Below are 18,729 nucleotides of genomic sequence, written 5' to 3'. Positions count from 1 at the left end.
TCTAACCTATGCGCCGAATACAAAGCAAAGCCTGCCGCTCGTCCCTCTCTCATGCGCAGTTTTACTTGGTCTCTGTACTCTTGGATATCTTACTCTAAATTTTACCACCAAAAGATAGCAGACATCTCCCCATCTCCGCCTTCTTGTTTTGGTTCTCGTTCGAGTCCATACTACTCCAGGAAGGTAAAGAGGCTGGTGTGTAGGACGTTCATCGCCCTTGTGGCATCTCGAGCGTCAATGACACACGAGATGTTGATCTCACTCGCTCCTATGGTTGAGGTTAGCAAACTTTTCTGTTTTGTTTCAAGTCCACAGCTAGTATTCAGGTATTGGACTTGCCCTGTGAGATCATCTCAATATTGACTCTGTGCTCTCCCAACGTGGTAAACATCTTGCCGGCGACACCAATCATGTTCTTCATGTCCGCGCCTACCAGGCTCAAGATGGCCATCTCGTGCAGCACGCTGACGTCCCCGCAGTCCTCGAGCTCCTGCCTGGCCTTGTCGAACATGACGGCCTCGGAGTTGGGGAGGTGCACCGCCATGGACACGTGCACCTCGCTGGTGGAGATGAGGTCGACCGAGATCTTGTAGCTGTTGAGGATGGAGAAGACCCGGGCGAAGAAGCCGTGGGCGATGGACCGCTTGTTGGAGTGGACGTTGATGACCGAGATCTTGTCCTTGATGGTGACCGCGGTCGGCCTCTTGGGCGTCTGCCGCACCAGGTTGACCTGCGACGGCCGCGAGCGCTTCAGCTGCTGGCCCGGCGCCAGCACCGGGTCCGGGACGACGATGGTGCCCTGGCCGCGGGGGTTCTTGACGTTCTTGATGCGCACGGGGATCGGCGGGTCCGCCTTGATGACCTGGTCCATGGTGAGGTGGTGGATGACCTCGGACCCGTAGAAGGTCAGTTCTGCTGCCTCGGAGGGCGTGATGGACGACAGGAGTCGCGCCGTGGGCACCTTGGTCGGGTCCGCTGTGAAGATACCGTCCACCTCCTTCCATACTTGGAGCTCGTCCGCCTTGATGCCCACTGCCACCAGGGCCGCGCATAGGTCGGTATATCCACGCCCAACGTCGCCGTCCATAAGACTCCCTGGTACGTTACCGAAGAAGCCAGTGATAACAGGCACTCGGTCCTCGCAAGCCTCTATCTTGCTCCGGAACGCCGCCGCAGCATCTCGGTAGAAAGAAGGATCCAAGCGTCCCGCGCTGTCGTTGTGAAGCACGTCGGCTAGGTCCACATACTCAGCCTCCACACGCTGCCCAAATTGTTAGCATCAAAGCATCGAAGAGTCTGTTACGCCAGGTCCAGTGGTACACACCCGATCCCTTAGCACATATGTCATGAATCTGCAGCTCAACCGCTCGCCAAAACTCACGACCCGGTCCTTGGATCTTGAGTTGACCTCTAGTTTGAAACGCTTCGCGGCCTGGATGTACTCAATGAGCTCCTGGCACTCATTCTTGATGTCTTCCTTTAGGGCCTCCTTGAAATCTGGGGTTGTCAGGACCGCCTCGGCGGCAAATAGATGATCATCGCAAATATCCTGGATGAGGCTCTTGGCCTCTTCCAGCAACTCTGTCTGCGTGTTCTCTATGCCGACGGCAGCGTCAATATTCCTGAGCCTCCTGTAGACCTCAAGCAGCCTTCACGTCCAGGAATTGGTCAGTCATCAGGGCCACTGTGGTGTTGCGACAGCAGAGAACACGGCGTGGGGGACCATGACTCACCGACTTGTAGTGCCGGTGACCTTTTTCCCTGAGCTGCGCGCTGAACAGACGACAGCAATCTTGTTGTTTGGCAAGTTCGCCCTGCACTCGATTTAGTGAATCTGATACTAGAAACGCCGGAGCTGCTGTGAGAGATACCTGATGATATCGTCTGCTATCTAATCCAGTGGCTGTCAGTCAGTCAGGCCGGCCGCCCACAGGAAGTTCAACTGAGGTCGCACCTTGTCTGGAAACTTTCCAATGCTTGTGCCCCCGAACTTTTGGACGACCCATCCACTGGGACTGTCATTCTTGACTGTGGGTTTCATGGTAGATTCTGGGGAATGTTCAATGAGGCGTGTTCTTGTAGTGGTTACAAATTATGTGACTCTTCGGAGAGGAATGCCCGAGTTTGCGTGTGACTGGATCTGGTGGCCCTGACAAGGAAAGCAAGGAAGATGTTACTTGAGTTGAGGAGTGTATGGGGGGAAATGCCTCTCAATACAGTGGCAAGCAGGTCTCATGAAGTCGGTGGGCAGACGAAAATGGAGGATTGCAGGATTGAGTCAACGGATGTGGAGCGGACTGGTGACTTGGGAAAGCAATAAGCTTGACGAAGCGGGACGGCGTCGTCACGTTAGAGTGTATCGACAATGCAGTGCAGGTGGGACGGCGGACAGCCAGTGAGAGGATGGGATTTGCCAAGCAGAAGAGAATGAATGTCAAGACCTCAGGAAGAGGGCCTCCGTCTCGCTGAAAATGGCCGTCATGCTCACTCTCCCGTTTCCAAGAGTGGCCCTATTCTAGTCTACATGCTGTACTCGGGCGTAGCGCATTGCAAAATCGGAGCAGCCGGTGGGGTTGGCAGGTTTTCTAACCTTGCCGACCCCGGAGTTCGGTAACCCTGGACCACTGGTCTAATCCCTGCCCAGGCCGTAACTGTGGTTCCCCAACATGCAGGCCTACTGTGCCTAGGTAAACTGCCATCTCTGGCCTCATGTCCATTTATATCATGGGCAGTATGCTTCATTGAACTCCCCAAGCAGTCTAGTCCTGAGAGCCCAAGTTTCAGAATCCGTACCGGGTCAGACTCTGAATAGCGCTAGATCGATGGTTTAGACAGGTAACAAAGACCCTGAAGTTCGCTGCCGCGGCTCGCTCACCTGATTCCCAAACAACTGAGTATGACTTGACGGATCCACTTTCCTATGGGGATTGCCTGTTGTAGAATGATTTTTACAGTCAAGTTTATATTTCTTGGCATACCACAGACATTTTGAGTACTTGGCAATCCTCTGGGGTGGCAGCGAGATACACATAATAAAGCAGGACCTTCCCCCCCCCCCGGTTTCAGTCTTGACGGTCTCGTACCTATTTTCCCATTCTTCCAATTTGTTCTACTGCAGAGCCTGAGGCCAACTCCAAACAACCCAAGAAATCCCTTTGGATCGTTTTTTCCTCGAAGCAGTCTTTGCCGTCAATCTTGGGTCAGGCACAGACACGTGATGCCTCACGCCTTGGTATGCGCCCTCGGCGTCAAGTACACGTAAAGCGGAGATTTCTCCCAGAGCAGGTAGATCTTCTGTCGGCTCAGCCAGTCTTTGCTTTCGTCGGCTAGCTTCAGATCAAAATTCCACAGAACACGTGCGAGGATGATGCGCATCTCGATGTAGGCGAGACTGGTCACTCCCTGTCAGCACTAGTCGCCCGCATGCACCAACAAACAGCCCTGCAGGAACACCCCGCAGGATGGGATAACATCACTTACTTCTTTCCTATGCAATTTCTCGGGCCTATATGAAAGGGCTGGAAGACGTCTCGGTTGTCTGTTGCGAATTCTGGATCGCCGAGCCACCTCTCTGGGTGATATTCTTCTGGTTTGGTGAAGAATTTCTCGTTGTGGTACAAGGCGTAATGGTATTGTGACACCACCGTCTGAAAGGAGTCCAGCAACTGTTAGCAGGAATTCACTCCCCGAACCTCAGGATCTGGTGTAGTTGGGCAATGCTCACGTCTTCTGGCACATGGTGGCCAGCGATAGTTGCACCTCCTTTCGGTGTCTGACGAGGAAGGCCGAGTGGCGCTGGTGGGTACATGCGAAGAGCCTCGTCCAAGCACGCGAGCATATACTGCAGGTTGCTGACGGAAGTGAAGTCGATCTCTTCCTCAGTCTGGAACGTCGCCCGCACCTCCTCAGTGAGTCTGCGCAGGGCTTCTGGGTTGGTTGTGAGGAGGTACGTCGCCCCTGAGAGCAAGGTCGCCGTCGTCTCGGACCCTGCGATAATCAGCAGGCTTGCGTTCATTCTCAACTTTCCCAAGTCGAGGTTCAGCTCGTCCTTCTTCCTCAGCAAGCCCTCAATCAAGTCATTTCGCTCGGATCCTAGGTCCATGCGCTTCAACAGCTTCTCATTTGTGAGCTTCAGGCTGCATGGCAACGAATTAGCTATGCCGTCTCTGAGGCTAAATATAAGGACAGCTCGGCGTGGCATCCTCTCTCCCAGGACCGCGAAGATCTCGCATATACGAGATAACTCAGGAAGGGCGAGAATAATATCGAGGACTGTTGCTTACTGCTGTTCCCTGGTCCTCATACGAGAGTTCGGGATCGATTTCATCAAGGCAGACTTGATCCAAGGGAAAAACCCAGCTGACTGGAATAGTGTTCCGAGTTTGATGCTCTGGAAGATCATGGCAATCCAAGGATGATACTCTCCCGACTGGAGGCTTCCGAAGGGCTCGCCAAAAGCCAGGTCGCCAATGACATCGAAGGTCGTGTAGTTGTACCAAGCTACAGCGTCAATGGGTCGCTGGCCACCTCCACACCTCTCATGCAGTTGTCGGATGAGAAGGTTCACATAGTCGATGATTATCGGCTGCTGCTCTCTCACTATATCCCCATCCGTCAGTATATGACCGGGGGAAGGGGGGAAAAAAGCACTCGTGGGCAAAATAGGCAGGACCTCGACTTACTACTCCGATCGCTAAACCCGTGAGCCAGCTGCCGACGGAGCCGTCCATGTTCATCCCGAGGAGCATTCACAATGGTCAGCGGCTCTGTGCCAGTCTCTGGTCAGCATATCCGGCAGGACTCGTCCTCCCATGAGTGAGACAGATGGCTCACTGGGGCTCATCCGGGGGACAAAGGGATTACACACGGTCTTTAAGGACGTTATACATCTGTGGCGCCTTCTTCATCTCAGGCTCCCCCGGCCCGCGATGGCCCATGATGTCCTTCCACGCCTGCGCATTGGCGAAAGCGAGCTCGTTGGGCGCGATCCTGACCACTTCGCCGTACTGGCGATGCAGCTCAAGGATGTCGAAGGGCAGCCGGCCCGTCACGAGGCGGTAGCAGTAGCTGATGCGCGAGGCGCCCATCCAGAACGGGCCGGGGAACTTGCGCAGCGGGTGGAAGAAGACGTTATAGCAGACATGGCTCAGGAGGTAGCCGACGACCTGGGGGCCGGCGCGCTGGGGTTAGCTGCATGATCCATTCCGGGGCTCTGTGATGGCGGCCGGGAGTTTTACCCGCCGGCGCGCAGGGGTCTCACTCACCGAGAGCGAAGCTATCGCGAACAGGCTGCCCAGGCTCAAGCCAGGGGTGTTGATTCCTATGACCGCCATGATGGCGTCCTTGGCGTTGGTTCGTCTGAAGCGTAGTCTTATTTATGGGATCGATAAACTTCGGCCAAATTGATACTCAGGGAGATGAAGGTAAGTTTACACAGATCAAATGTTTCCCCGCATGAGGACGGCGGTGCTCTCCTTTATTCTACTGAGTGATGATGTCTCGATCCGGTTTCATGGTTATAACTCGACCGGAATTCGTATTCGCTATATAGTACATGGGCATGACGAAACAAGGCCAATATCCTGCAACAGGGATTTCGCGGGAGGACAAACCGGTGGGCTAGACCGGCCAGGTAGATGGTAGCAGCGACGGGCCCGCTAACGTCGCTTGGAGGAGAGGATCAGCTATTATTGTGGAGGATTTCGGCGGGCACAACTCCAGGGGTCCCGCACCTAGCGGCCTAGAGCAGATTGTGAGCTGTGAACTGGCCAAACAAAAAGTAGATATTTACGATACTTGTCCTGCACGATGGGCGGCAGTTCTAAGCCGCTGCCAAGTGACGGGACGAGATCATGCCGCTGCTCCCCGCTTTGCTCGAGGCTGGATCAGCATGTGAATTTGGTGAGGCGGCCCATGTAGCCAAGTCAACGTCGTGCCCTCCGGCGTTGGGGTATCTGCAATGTGGTATCGGCGCCGAAATCCAACCCGATCCGCACGACGATCTGGTGAGGTTCAGGTGGATACGTCAACGTCGCGCCCTCGAACCGGCGCCGAAATCCGACCCGATCCGCACGAGGCCATGCATAGTTGAGTGGGACGGGGCTGTGCGTGTTGTTTGGCTCAAGTTTTGTTAGTTATTGGGAGGGCCGAATAGGCCGACAGGATACTGTAGGCGCTGGGATAAAATCTCAGTCGCATTCATGCAACCTCAACCAGTCCTCCAACCAGAATCGGGAAACCGCCCAGGGGCTCATCCACCACTTGCGCTTCAACGGTGTTCGGGCGCAGAACCTCCCGGTCGCCGTCCAGCAGCCTTCCACCCGGGGCGATTCGACTCAAAGCAAGCCCCGGAAGGTGGGTGGGCGCAAGTATAAGCTGTGGCTTCAAATCGTCATATCCATCCTTGCACTTGTTATACCATCGCATTCCATGTCGCTTAGAATTGGTCTGCGTATCGCAATCAGTTAGCCACAACCTCACCATAGACAACCAGCAAAACGAGCACTAACCAAGAGTCATGCTCATGCTAACGTCCGTGTTCTCAACCATCTTGGAGAATTCCTCAAACGATATCTTTCCATCCTTGTCCAGGTCTGCCTCCATGATGGTCTTGTCGACAATTTGTTGAAGCTGCTGGTCCTTTAGGTTGGAGCCGACCATCATCTTGAGCACGATGAACAGCTCGCCGTTGCTGATGTACCCGTCGCGGTCGATGTCGTAGACTTTAAAGGCGAAGCGGAGCTTCTGCTCCTTGTTGCCCTTGGAGCTGAAGGCAGACAGGCCCGAGACGAATTCTTGGAAGTCGACGTTACCACCTCCATCCTCGTCGAAGATGGCAATCATTCTGTATGAGCAGGCTGTCAGCGGTTTTTATTGAGTACGAGTAAGCCATTGCAGGCAGCCTAGACGCTGTTGTTGGCATGGCAGAGTCGACACGTACCGAGTCGCAAGTGGGTTGGAGTTGATCTGGGGAAGACTGAGGAATTCCTCTCGCTCGATGGTGCCAGAGTTGTCCTGGAATAGTTGCGCGACAACGGTCAGTGACTAGCCTCTTGAATTGTATTACGGTCCACCTCGGTTGTGATAACGAACCTTGTCGAGCTTCATGAACCGCTTCCTAAGGCGGTCCACCTCATCACGATCAACTGCACGGGAGCGCTGTCAGCAGTGGTTCGTAGTGTACAATGTCCACGGCCACGCGCGGCGGCACAGCAGATGCTCGATCAGATGCACGCACAGTTGGTGCCCTGGGCAATATTGTCCAGGACGGAGCTGGGAGTGTTGCCCATCTTGTCGGACTCGAGCAGCGCAGCGCAGCGACGAGGGGATCAGGGGTATTGTCACCGAAGCTGTCGATTCGGTCGGGGCGTCTTGTCTCGAGGCGGCTTCCACTGTCGCTTACGCTCGCACTCGAACGGATCCTGGTCGGTTCCAATATCTGGTCGTCCCACTCGTCGATTCGTAAGGTTGAAGAGGCTTGTATTGAGAGAGGAGGGAGGAAAAGGGAGCGGAAATACAGATTCAATAAGCAGGCAGTGGTTCAGCAGGCATGGATAAGGAGACATGCCTCCCAGTGGGGGGGTCCCTATGTCTTCTATCTTATCGCATGGCGCCTCACCGGTTCACGTTAGCGTATCAGTCGGCTGAGGCTCTTAGTCTACTTGGTACCTACTAGCCCAAGTACTGTGTAGCTGTACGAAGCATCAGCTGCCCGCTGCACGCCAATCTACACAGTAACTAACTCACTTGGTGCATGCGAGTACAAATGTAGAAACTCTTCAAGACATGCTACACATCTTTAATGAAATATATTACCTGCACTATACTGCACTTCCATTCAATCCGTCTGGACCACTTGTGACATTGAAGCCTAGGAAACAGTATTTGATGTCAGCAGCAGTTTAAGGCTCTAAAGCCAACCAATGCTGCAAGCACCTGGAGAAATTACAGGCCCAGATACCTCGGGACAGATTGCCGCAGCTTGTCATGGACGTAACTGATTTACACACTAGGGTGGTGCAGGTATGTTAAGGCAGGCGTGTGGCAACAAGACTGAGGATCCCATCATTCCCAGAGAGTGCAGATCACATGGTGCTGGAAGAATAGGCTTCTTATCAACAAAAATCTCAAGTGCATCATCATTCTTCATGTCAATTCTGTGAATGAACGGACGCGGTTACGCGGTCACGCGGGAAATGAAGTGTCGAAAAGGGACGAATCCGTCTGGCGGTAAGCACAAATAGCACAATGGGTGACTCGTAGGGGACCTTTGTTGCTCGAATTGGCTCATCCCTTCACTGCTTTGGGTGCCCAAACAGGGCGCCCCAGGACCTAAGGGAGGCACCTGGGCAGGGCAGTCACTGCTAGTAGTGCTAGTGGTGCTTACGTGGGGGAGCCGCCCTGCTCCAAAACATCAATCTCCAGCACCCAAAGGAAGACTGCAAGGGTCCAAGCCAACTGGCCCTTACCCCGTTTTTTCTCCGGCGTGGCCTAGACAAGCAACAACAGGCAAAGTTTTCACCATCGGTCAAGCGTCAGCAAAGCGCAGCATCAGCCCGAGTTTCCCACCATCAAAACAGCCCCACGACCTCGGTTTTCCATCGAAAAAAATCGAGAGTCCATTGTCGCATGATTCAGTCTAGTACAAGGTCGATTTTTGGGGCCGCATTTCCCCATGGTTGATGGCTTTTTGATCGATCTGACCCCCGTCTCGTCACTCCCAACATTCCGCCTCCACCCCACTCTTTAGCGATGAACTCCCGCAAGATCAGGATCAAGAAACTCAACGTCAAACAGCCACTTTCCATCCTCAAAGAAGATGAGATCGATGCAACCGAATATGAGTCCCTAACACAAGAGCTCCAAGTCGCCACTGGAGTCGAGGCCGGCGAAGAGAACGTACGTATCACGTGACGTCACACATGTTGTATCACGTGACACCCCTGGCGACTACCTACCGCTGCCCAGTATCACCCAACCCCCGCCTATTCCCCTGATACCCCTCTATCAATTGCCAGACAGAGTGTGTCCATGTGAGAGTAACTTACCTAACTTACCTGTGACAGGAATACCATCTGCAAGTCCTCTTGAAGACGGCGGGCCAAAAAGTTGACAATGAGATCCCTGTGCCACCTCCGCAGGAGAGTTCAACCTCGTATGAGGAGCTCTACAGCCGGCCTTACTCAGAACCCGCATCCTATGTCCGTTTCAGTCAGACCGTCGAGGAATGCATAGGCTGCAACTATGACATGACCGAGGAAGATGATGCCTTTCTCAAGGAGTACAACGCGAAACGGCCCGCTGCCCAGCGACTGTCTGAAGATGATTTCGAAAAAGTCATGGAGGCTTTCGAGGAGAACGCTTCTCATCATACGCCTTTCGCAGCCGTTGACAAGACGATACTGGATTATGAAGCCATGGCGCCTGATCTTAACGTGCTGCTCCCTGCCAAGGTGATGACGCATTCAAAAGCCGTGTATGAGCACTGGAAGTCACGCAAAGAAGCCATGGGGAATGGTTCGTTGCAGCCAGTTCTGAAGTTCGAGACGCACCAGGAAAGCGATGACCTCGACCCGTACATCTGCTTCAGGCGGAGAGAGGTTCGACAGACCCGTAAGACGAGGGCGAGAGACGTGCAGAGTGCGGACAAGCTCAAACGCCTGCGGAAAGAGCTTGAGGAGGGCCGCCAGCTCATCCTGATGTCTCGTGAACGTGAAATTCTGAAGGGAGAGTTGCTCCGAGCCGACAGGATGATATTCGAGAAGAGAGCCCAGGTGAAGGAGATGAAAGTCCGCCTGGGCATCAAGGGCGATGACGAAGACCTCATCAACCAGAAGGTTAGTTCAACCCGCAATAATCTTTGCCCTCACCTGCTGACAGCATCAAGGCTCCACCGAAGAAGAAGCACTCAGAAACGCCAGCCGCACAGAGGGCAGCAGGTGCTGGTGCCATCCGCCTGCAGCAACCTCGGCCCCTTGGCCCAGTCGAAGTGGAGCTGCCTCTGCTCGAGGCCAAACTTGCCAGACAGAATGAGGAGCTTCGTAGTGACATCATGACCAAGATCCAGAATCATCAGAACTGGAATAGGAATCATGTGGATCTCACCAAGAGTCCCCTTCCGCCAGTGGAAAACCGTCAGCCAAGTTTCAGGGCGGCCCAGGCTCAATATCTGTTGACACCTCCTGCAAGTAGTGCGTCAGGGGAGTCAGGGGAGCCGACTCCGATGGATCTTGACGACGGCATTCCTTCAGCGGTCTTCCAATTCAAGGGTGCCCCTGTTGACGAGAACAATCCGCCGCAGATGATGGCGTACCGTCGGCGCGTTGGTCGATTGAATAGGTTGTGGATCGACAGGCGGCCGCAGAAGTCCGCACAATCGCCCCAGGCCAGCCCCGATACCGACCGATGGAAGTATGACCAAGACGAGAGCGACGACGACCAGCCCATGTATGAGGTCGACCCATACGACACGACTTGCATCAGATTCAGAGCGACAATACCGCTGTCCTTCCAAGACCCGCGACGTCATCAACGGCAGCTCGAGGCTGCCGCCCAAGCCCAAGCTGCTGCGATGCAAGCTGCCTCAAATGGCCAGCCGCTACAGCAGGGTGCGCAGGGTGCTTCCAAACCACCTCCTGTCGCCCAAAAACAGGACAGCTGAGCAGTGCAATCGCTGCTCGCAGTTTCTTTCTCATCTCCAACTCCCGTGGCTGTTATCCCTGGCATTGTATACCCCCTGTCTTTTTGGCCGGAAGAGCATTGGCGTTGGCATTGGAGGTTGATTTTGGTTGTCAGGCTGGTGGACTGTACCAACACATGTAGCATATTTTTGCATGATCATGGTAGATCGGAGGTCGACGAGGGAGGCGGGATGGCAGGCCGGAACGAAGCTCGCCGTCCCGGTGGGAGCCCAGATTACTAGACCAATGACAGCTCAGGCGGCATTCAGTTATGCACACTTGCCCCTGTCAAGGTCCACGACCGCAAATGTATTCGTTCGCTTGTGACTTGTCGTTGCTAGTATGCCCTAGGGCCCTGGTGCGGTTAGACTTTGGGACCCGTACGGGGGAGAAGTGAGCTTACCCGTGAGGTCACGTCGGTCGTGTGCGCCACTCAAGGCCGTTGGCGGCGCTCACTATTGTCGTCAACGCCCGTAGGCCCCGCGCACATGATGGAAGGCACGTGGAGAGAAGACATTTGCGTTCATGCGAAAGCCAGACTGGGGCAAGCGGGAACGCGCGTGCGTGCGAAGGTCGTCACCGGATACCGAGGCCTCGAACCGAGCATCGCCAGGCGTGCGGCGGCGAGCCGGCCAGGGTGTGGGGAGGATGGCGTCAAGCATTCTGAGAGAGATTGCAAGGACGAAACTCCAGACAGCTGGCCGTGGAGGCTTCCCAGCAGTTAAAAGAAGCACCACACGTGTTCCGCCATGGGTATCGTGGGTACAGGTGTCGGAAGGACTGCGGTGGAAGGGGGATGGAGACAGAAGTAATTGTAAGCGAGAGGACCCATGAGTGACCGACGGTGTGTGGGCTGGGATGGCCCGGCAGCTCAAGCACGACCGGGGGTTGCAGGTGCGGGTTGGGCTTTGGGAGCGGCAGAATGGCCGGTCAGTGCACGGGGCTTGACCTCTCAAAGTGCACGCCTTACCCAGGTACGGTTGGAGGTAGGTACCCAGGTACCTCAGCACCTGCCTTAGACACCCAACGCATCTTTACCTTGGGTTGTATCCGCCGTGCTAGTTCAGCATCACATGCGAGCCCCGACTCTTGCATGTTTCTCACTTCATACTCCATCCCATCGCAACTGATTTCTGGCCAAACTTGATCAACCCGTCTTTCTTTGCGCCACCCATCCTCAGGACTACGACCTTTCTCGCGAACAACAGGCCTTGCCACCCAACCATTTTCCTCGACGACAAACAAGAGGACTACGAGAAAACGCCGATATCCGAACTCCAACAGCCTTCTTCCTCCCACCATCCACCACTGCTTGACGACTCAAGATGGGCCGCGCCGAAGTAGGCAGCACGAAATGGGTCTCGAACCAGGCCAAGTCGAAAGGGCTCGGCCGGCTGCGGTGGTACTGCCCCCTCTCCAACCGCCAGATGGGTGACGAGAACGGGTTCAAGATGCACGTGTAGTCCGAGTCGCACGTGCGGCAGATGCTGGTGGTGGGCGAGGACCCCAAGAAGGCCATCAACGAGTTCTCGAACCAGTTCAACAACGACTTCCTGCAGCAGCTGCGCACGTCGCACGGCACCAAGGCGGTGCTCATCAACCACTTCTACCAGGAGTACATCGCCAACAAGCAGCACACGCACATGAACGCCACCAAGTGGCCCAGCCTGACCGAGTACGCCAAGCACCTGGGCAGGGAGGGTATATGTAGGGTGGAGGAGACGGATAAGGGGCTGCAGATCGCGTGGATAGACAGCAGCCCCGAGGCGCTGAAGCGGGCCGAGGCCATCAGGAGGAAGGAGATGCAGGACAAGGGCGACGAGGAAAGGGAGCTGAGGATGATACGTGAGCAGCAGAAGAGGGCCGGGAAGGCGGCGGAGGAGCGGAGGAGAGGGAAGGGCCAGGAGGCCGACGAGCCCGGGGAGAAGCAGGACCTGCAGATCAAGGACGGCGAGAAGATCCAGCTGTCGTTTGGCGTGCCCAAAGAGGACAAGAAGCAGGAAGAAAAGAAGGACACGTCGGGGAAAGGGACTGAGTCACCGCCGAAAGAGGGCCAGGCCGTCACGGAGGCCGAGCCCACAAAGCCAGAGGGTGCGAAGCCCGCAGGATTCTCGTTCGGCGCCAAGCCGCCGCAAGCAAAGAATGTCTTTGCGCAGGCGAAGAAGAATGCGCTGGGCGGCGGTGCGAAGAAAGCAATCAAGATCGAACAGCCAAAGAAGATGAGCGAGGCTGAGAGGATCATGCGGGAAGAATTAGACAGGAAACGATCACGAGAGTCCTCAGGAGGAGGAGGGTTTCACAAGAAACCTCGCCTTGGTTAGACGAGAGCATTTCGGAGCAACCATGATACCCATTCTCACACTTCACAAGTCACGGCCTGGAGAGACAGTCCCGTGTCACGGATTCCCAGAGAAAGTCGGCTTCGCATTCTTGGTACATGAACGCAGCAGAGCACACGTCTGTGACATTTGGCAGCTTGATGTCTCTCAGCACTTTCCCCAACGGATCCAGCAGCGGTCCAGGTTCGAAGTAAGCTACCAAGGCCGACCATTTTCTTCTTTCAACGAGACGAAGTGAGGAGCGGATGCAATACGACACATAACCTGTCTATCTCGTCACCCAACTTCCATGTACAAGCATGTCTGTCTAACTATCCTTCACATCCTCACACATTGGCACCCTCGTAGATGTTGAAGCCCAAGGTACACTTGCCGTATATCTGATAGGTAGCAATCCCATGTCCGAGAGGAGCACCGCAGTTGCGCTTGTGGTGCTTCCACAACCCTCTCTGGCAGTCCTGCAAGAATAGTCACCATGTCAGAGATGAGCAGTGTGGAGTGGAAGTGTGCGGGCATACGTACCTTGTCACAGAACCAAGCGGCGGCTATCTCGTTCTTGCATCCGCCGCACTTCAGAAGGGTCTTCCCCTCGGCCTTGATGTCGCTGTCAACTTTTCCACAACCATGACAGCTTGGCTGGTGGAATGATCTGGGCTTGCCAGCCTGGTAGTTGTCCAGAGCCGAGAGGAACTGTCGCTTTCCGGGGCCGCGGAAACCACAGTCAGCGAGGGGCGCCATCGCAACACTTACCACGGACTCATCCACCTGACCCTGAATCTTCTCAAGGAGACTGTACTCCTCGGCGTAGTAACCGAGGACTCCAAGTGGGCTTCCGACAAGAACCCGGTCCACCATGTGGGCGAATTGGCGGTCATCGCCCTGCGTAATATCCTTGATGATCTTGATGGCGTGTCCGATGGCAGCATCATGGCCAAAGAGGCCTGCGGAAGAAGTGAAAGCATCGTCGGTTTTTTGGTACTTGATGTGGTCATGGTTCGTTCCAGAGGGCTTCAAGGTCTACTCACAGTGTCCCCAGCGACCCATGACGACAACGTAAGACTGATTTGGTCGGGAGAATCTCTGGTGTTCAATCCACGTGCCGTTTGCATATCACGCGGGGACGAGCATGGACCCAGATTGCAGCCGAGAGGACAGTGGCGTTTCTGGGATAGAACCTTCTCATGCAGAGCCTGGAGAGAAAACGTGGGTTGTAAGAGCCTTGGAAGTTCAAAGTTCAAGGTTTAAAGCTCAAAGGGATAGTTGAGAAGGTTGTGGGAAGGAACGCCGTTTGTAGTGCTGCTGCAGCCTGGGACTGAGTTGCTTGCCTTCCCATTACATCTGAAGCAAGACATACATGTACGTACCCGTCTGACTGACCATCTATGATAACGATTAGAACATTCTTTTGATTGACAACATTATCGGTGACGGCATAAGACTTCCAAGTTGTTGTGCCAAAGTGGCATTGGGGTGTGGCCTTCTCCTGATTTTTTTGGTGTTGGCTGTCCGATGTGGAATCAGGGAATGGATTTGATATGAATGCTTTTCTCCTCTAGAGAATCAGGGCCCTTCCTTTCCATCCCTCTCCGAGTGGATACCTCTGCCTAATTCGTTTGTGCAAAACGTCCGTGGTACCTCACGATCTGTTGGAATGACTTGGAAAAGGGCCCAGGAGATCTTACTTCCCCTCTCGATGAGTCATCTTCATGTTCCTGTCCAATTGCCAGTGTAGAAATCTGCCTGTGCAAGGGGTGTTCCTGGCCCGAACATGCCTTCTCCTCCGTGCCTTGTGCAACTCCAAAACGCCATGCTTTTTCCTAAAACCACAACGACCGGATGCTAGAGAAGACGCCTTTGCGCTGGCCAAAGAAGCCGGTCGTATCAGAGAGCGGGACTTCTTTCCTGTGGCTCAAAACAAGCTAGGTCGCTGCCCTTAAATCCATGGCCCATCACGATGCGCCTGCCGCGCCATCAGAGCGAGCCGGGAGTCCGTCTTTCAGCTTCTCCATCGAATCAGAAGACGGGGCGGATCCCTAGTCCGCCTCCGTCGCACTTCCATCGCGTCTGTGATGCCATGTCAGCCATTATTTCCTCTCAAAGCCCGAACCTTCTTGGGTTCCCCATCTCCGATCTGCTGGATGAGCAGGATGTGTCTGGTTGTACTCACGGTATGTACCGGACCTTGTATTGCTCCTCCATCTGCGAGACCAGGTCCTCCGGCAGCTGGCCCATGACCTTGGTGGCGTACACGCCCTTGACGTATCCGTCCAGTCGTTGCCACTTTGCCACCCAGCTCTTGCTCGGCTCGGCGAGCGTGATGAGGCCTTCAAAGACGGATGAGGTGCAGTTGTCGACCTGTTCGTCGCTGCCCGCGAGGCCGAGGAACTCTTCGCAGTTGGGACATCCTTCCCTCTTGAAGCGCTGCGCAAGAAAAGTCAGTATAACGTGCATGTGCACTTCTTGGGGCGAGGTCGTGGCCTGCGTCGAGAGCTTTTGGAAATGGACGTGAACGTACGCTTCGCACCATCACGATCGAGCAGACCATGCATGCGCGCAACTGGCGCATCTGGTTTGGCTGGACATAGCTTCGCGACATCGTGCGCTGATGATAAGGTCCTGAGCTGTTGGAGTATGACTGATCGTTGCGCCGGTCGTGGTAAAGGAAAAGGAATGGGTAAGAATAACATAAAGTTCAGAGACCACGGCGTTGGGACCTGACGATCGACACCAGACAAAGCACTGCGCCGGCAGGCACGCACGTTGAGTTATCGGGGCCCCCGTTTAGTGCATAAGTGCTCGGTTCATGCACCTCTGCTGAGATTCACTCACCATCTTCTTCTTCCACAAGTCCTTCAAATATTGTGTCAAGTTTCTGAGGCGAAGAATCTCAACGTGACCAACACAAGATGGACGACGGAGCTATGGATGTCGACGTGCCCGTACAAGATGCTCTGATCAAAGCCAAGGGTACAAAATCCAAGTCTCGCGAGATTTATTCCACAACCATCAAGAACTCCGCCTACGCCTACGCCCATTTGGAACTCATCACCACCAACAACATACTCCTGGATGAGCTACAAATCCGCTCATACCTCACTTCCGCATTGAAGCAGTTTCTCGGCGCCACTGGATCAGGCATGCCCATAGACATCCTCAAGGTGCAAGGCAAGGAGTCCTGGGTACGGGTACCTCGTCAAGATCTAGGCGCTTTCGCAGCAGCCTTGACAGCATGGTCAGGATCGGGGGCCTCGACGGGGTTTGTGATCCGAGCTGCGGGGGACTGGCTCGGTGCACTCATGGGACGTCATGACCAGAGAAGACTTTGGGGGGAGTCATAAGTCTCTGCTTACTTTGTGAGAAGAGGTATCTTTTTTGCCGAGAGGTCACCGAGGATATAAGCTACTGTCCTGGTTTGGCCTCCCACTCCGGTCCTGATGTCACCATCAAACCAGCCTGCCTCGCGCTCTACTGCTTTTTCAGTCCTTATCGTGAAGGCACACAGCTTTCACACCGCTGGTTTTAACGGAAAAGACCCCGAGCGCATTTCCCACCTAACCAAACGCCACCGACAACCAATCAATCCAACTCCCGAACATGCTCTGTAGCTCGTTTCTATATGCCAAGTCTACGCCCGAATTGGTCTGGAGTCTTAGGCTCACATCAGAGACGACATGATGGAGCTGTTTGCATAGGCCTGCGTTGTGTCAGTAATGGCTCGCACCGTGTGAGGGCGCAGAGTCTGCTGGAACACCTACCATTGGTCGAATATTGGGGTGAGGGACAGCGTCAAACTTCTTGAAGTCGAGCTTGTATTCGGGGCCAATGTTGATGTAAGCGCCCTTGTTCTCCGTCATGTCGCAGTATTTCGGAGCCGAGAACACTAAAGCTAAAATCAGCATCTCGATAGCGAATGAATTGAGCACAGCACCTACCAGTGATGCATTTTCCGTCATGCTCTTCTTCGTAGCCTTCCATGCGAACTTCGTGGCTTCTGATGATGGCTTCAAGCCCGTTCTTCTCGCAGAACCGTTTTGTGACATCAGGTCCGAACTGCATGCCAACACCGCGCTTGCTGGGTCCGCGACCAGGCTCGGTCTGTGGGTCCGTCCACAGCATCTCCATCATCAGGCCTGCCTGTCCTGGCTGCTTCTGCTTGTGGCGGTTCAGTTTTCGGATGTCATCCAAGGTGACGTTGTCATCAGAGAAGAGGCCACCGTGAAGCACAAAGTATTTGTCGCCAATCAGGGTAGCCAAAGGTAGCGCTGAAAAACTCTCGGAGAAGAGCTTGAAGATGCGCTCGTTGTACTTGGCCTTGCATTCACCCTCGAAACCATAGACCTTGTTCATGTCGTCTGTCTCGTGGTTGCCACGGTTCAAGAAGAAGGCATTTGGTCTGTGCCACTTGTTGGCGTAGAGCAGCAATGCGATCTCGGTCGACCAGGAACCTCGGTCAACAAAGTCGCCGTTGAAAAGGTACCAGTGCTTTTCGCTGGGAGATCCGTTTAATCTGAAGAGCTCCATAAGGTCGAAGTATTGGCCTAGGAACATTATCAGTCGCTGCGTCCAGAACCAAAACACTATCACCAGAACCTGGCGTACCGTGAGTGTCACCGCAAACTGTGAGTTGCACATCATCGGGAATCTTGACCTCCACCATTGTCGGCTCATCATACACAAGTTTCCTGACGGCCAATATGATCTGGTATACATATTTCCGGTGTATCTTCTTGCCATTCTTGAACCGCTCTGCCATGTCGTCAATGAACTCCTGCGTCATCTCGTCGCCGAGTTTTACGCCGTCGTAGTCTGGCTCGACAGCCATCGAGGCCACATCGAGACCTTCTGCAGCCGATGGCGCATCGCTGACCTCGATAGCGGCGAAGAAGTCGAACTGGCGCACGATCTTCTGGCACTCAACGAGCTTCAGCTTGGCATCCTTATTCCCTGGATCGATCTGCGTGCACGTCTTGAAATCCTTGAGGGCATCCTTGGGTCGGAGCACGGCGGCATGAGCGATGGCACGACGGTAATAAGCCTATGCAACAGAGCGCTGTCAGCCAATGGCACTTTACTGGCGCACGGCGTCCTAGAGCCTTTTGCAAACCTTCACAAAGCCTGGGTTCAGCTCGATCGCCTTGGTCGCATCCTGGATTGCATAACCAAACGCCTCAGTCTTGAGGTAGGCCTGGAATTGGGAGAGATCATGTCAGTCACGCGAGCAACAAAGGGAGCCGACTTCGGGTCGAGCCTGTGTGTGGGATCCGCACCTGCGCTCGATTCGCGAAATATGTCGGCTCTGTATCGTCGACTTCGATCGCCTGGGTGTAGAAGTCTATGGCGGTGGGCCAGTCGTGCTTCTTGAAGGCCTCATTGCCCTGGTTCTTCAACGCAGTGGCCTTGGCCTTGTCGTCCTCTGACACTGCCATTGTCTGTCTTTGGGCCGGCGCTTATCGAGATATGGTACTCGTTTGGAGGAGGGGCAAAGATTGACAGGGATGAATAGATGGCTGAAGGGTTGGACAAGTTCCAACGAAGGTGGGAGGACAGAAATTCGAGCAGCACGTGGCGTTCTTGAAGAAGGGAAAGGGAGTCGAGGCTCAATCCAGCCAGGCAGCGCTCGTTTTGCAAGCTGCACGAGGCGAATTTCGTCCACCTATAGAGGTAAGCTTGCAGTCGAAACTCGGAGACATGCAGACTGCAAATACCTATTG

General features: G+C 54.5%; 9 protein-coding genes across 9 annotated transcripts; 3 read left to right on the top strand and 6 right to left on the bottom strand.

Moving 5' to 3' along the window:
- Window positions 1-322: 322 nt before the first annotated feature.
- Window positions 323-2,041, bottom strand: INS49_005168 (uncharacterized protein; the record flags this gene model as incomplete). The annotated part of the gene is made up of 5 exons (XM_043165955.1): window positions 323-1,261; window positions 1,382-1,649; window positions 1,734-1,814; window positions 1,872-1,891; window positions 1,955-2,041. 5 exons carry the CDS (start codon window positions 2,039-2,041, stop codon window positions 323-325), a joined length of 1,395 nt encoding a protein of 464 aa, XP_043017432.1.
- A 1,181-nt stretch (window positions 2,042-3,222) lies between these two features.
- On the bottom strand, window positions 3,223-5,333 carry INS49_005167 (uncharacterized protein; the record flags this gene model as incomplete). Its single annotated transcript, XM_043165954.1, has 7 exons — window positions 3,223-3,391; window positions 3,481-3,647; window positions 3,725-4,136; window positions 4,365-4,599; window positions 4,683-4,766; window positions 4,868-5,165; window positions 5,265-5,333. The coding sequence occupies 7 exons, from the start codon at window positions 5,331-5,333 to the stop codon at window positions 3,223-3,225; spliced, it is 1,434 nt and encodes a 477-aa protein (XP_043017431.1).
- A 1,103-nt stretch (window positions 5,334-6,436) lies between these two features.
- On the bottom strand, window positions 6,437-7,289 carry INS49_005166 (uncharacterized protein; the record flags this gene model as incomplete). The annotated part of the gene is made up of 5 exons (XM_043165953.1): window positions 6,437-6,447; window positions 6,510-6,844; window positions 6,941-7,014; window positions 7,093-7,145; window positions 7,238-7,289. The coding sequence occupies 5 exons, from the start codon at window positions 7,287-7,289 to the stop codon at window positions 6,437-6,439; spliced, it is 525 nt and encodes a 174-aa protein (XP_043017430.1).
- Window positions 7,290-8,751: 1,462 nt separating this feature from the next.
- Window positions 8,752-10,660, top strand: INS49_005165 (uncharacterized protein; the record flags this gene model as incomplete). Its single annotated transcript, XM_043165952.1, has 3 exons — window positions 8,752-8,898; window positions 9,066-9,836; window positions 9,887-10,660. The coding sequence occupies 3 exons, from the start codon at window positions 8,752-8,754 to the stop codon at window positions 10,658-10,660; spliced, it is 1,692 nt and encodes a 563-aa protein (XP_043017429.1).
- Window positions 10,661-12,004: 1,344 nt separating this feature from the next.
- Window positions 12,005-13,000, top strand: INS49_005164 (uncharacterized protein; the record flags this gene model as incomplete). The annotated part of the gene is made up of 2 exons (XM_043165951.1): window positions 12,005-12,136; window positions 12,164-13,000. The coding sequence occupies 2 exons, from the start codon at window positions 12,005-12,007 to the stop codon at window positions 12,998-13,000; spliced, it is 969 nt and encodes a 322-aa protein (XP_043017428.1).
- Window positions 13,001-13,344: 344 nt separating this feature from the next.
- On the bottom strand, window positions 13,345-14,062 carry INS49_005163 (uncharacterized protein; the record flags this gene model as incomplete). The annotated part of the gene is made up of 3 exons (XM_043165950.1): window positions 13,345-13,476; window positions 13,541-13,959; window positions 14,044-14,062. The coding sequence occupies 3 exons, from the start codon at window positions 14,060-14,062 to the stop codon at window positions 13,345-13,347; spliced, it is 570 nt and encodes a 189-aa protein (XP_043017427.1).
- Window positions 14,063-15,051: 989 nt separating this feature from the next.
- Window positions 15,052-15,614, bottom strand: INS49_005162 (uncharacterized protein; the record flags this gene model as incomplete). The annotated part of the gene is made up of 3 exons (XM_043165949.1): window positions 15,052-15,082; window positions 15,186-15,439; window positions 15,534-15,614. 3 exons carry the CDS (start codon window positions 15,612-15,614, stop codon window positions 15,052-15,054), a joined length of 366 nt encoding a protein of 121 aa, XP_043017426.1.
- A 310-nt stretch (window positions 15,615-15,924) lies between these two features.
- INS49_005161 (uncharacterized protein) lies at window positions 15,925-16,356 on the top strand (the record flags this gene model as incomplete). The annotated part of the gene is made up of 1 exon (XM_043165948.1): window positions 15,925-16,356. The coding sequence occupies one exon, from the start codon at window positions 15,925-15,927 to the stop codon at window positions 16,354-16,356; it is 432 nt and encodes a 143-aa protein (XP_043017425.1).
- Window positions 16,357-16,673: 317 nt separating this feature from the next.
- INS49_005160 (uncharacterized protein) lies at window positions 16,674-18,444 on the bottom strand (the record flags this gene model as incomplete). Its single annotated transcript, XM_043165947.1, has 6 exons — window positions 16,674-16,712; window positions 16,774-16,898; window positions 16,951-17,556; window positions 17,618-18,053; window positions 18,123-18,203; window positions 18,286-18,444. 6 exons carry the CDS (start codon window positions 18,442-18,444, stop codon window positions 16,674-16,676), a joined length of 1,446 nt encoding a protein of 481 aa, XP_043017424.1.
- Between the last annotated feature and the right edge of the window lie 285 nt (window positions 18,445-18,729).

The sequence above is a fragment of the Diaporthe citri genome (assembly GCF_014595645.1).
Source record: "Diaporthe citri strain NFHF-8-4 chromosome Unknown scaffold_15, whole genome shotgun sequence".
Lineage (NCBI taxonomy): Eukaryota > Fungi > Ascomycota > Sordariomycetes > Diaporthales > Diaporthaceae > Diaporthe > Diaporthe citri.
Note: the sequence above shows the minus strand (reverse complement) of the source record. Positions and strands in the feature narration are given on the sequence as shown.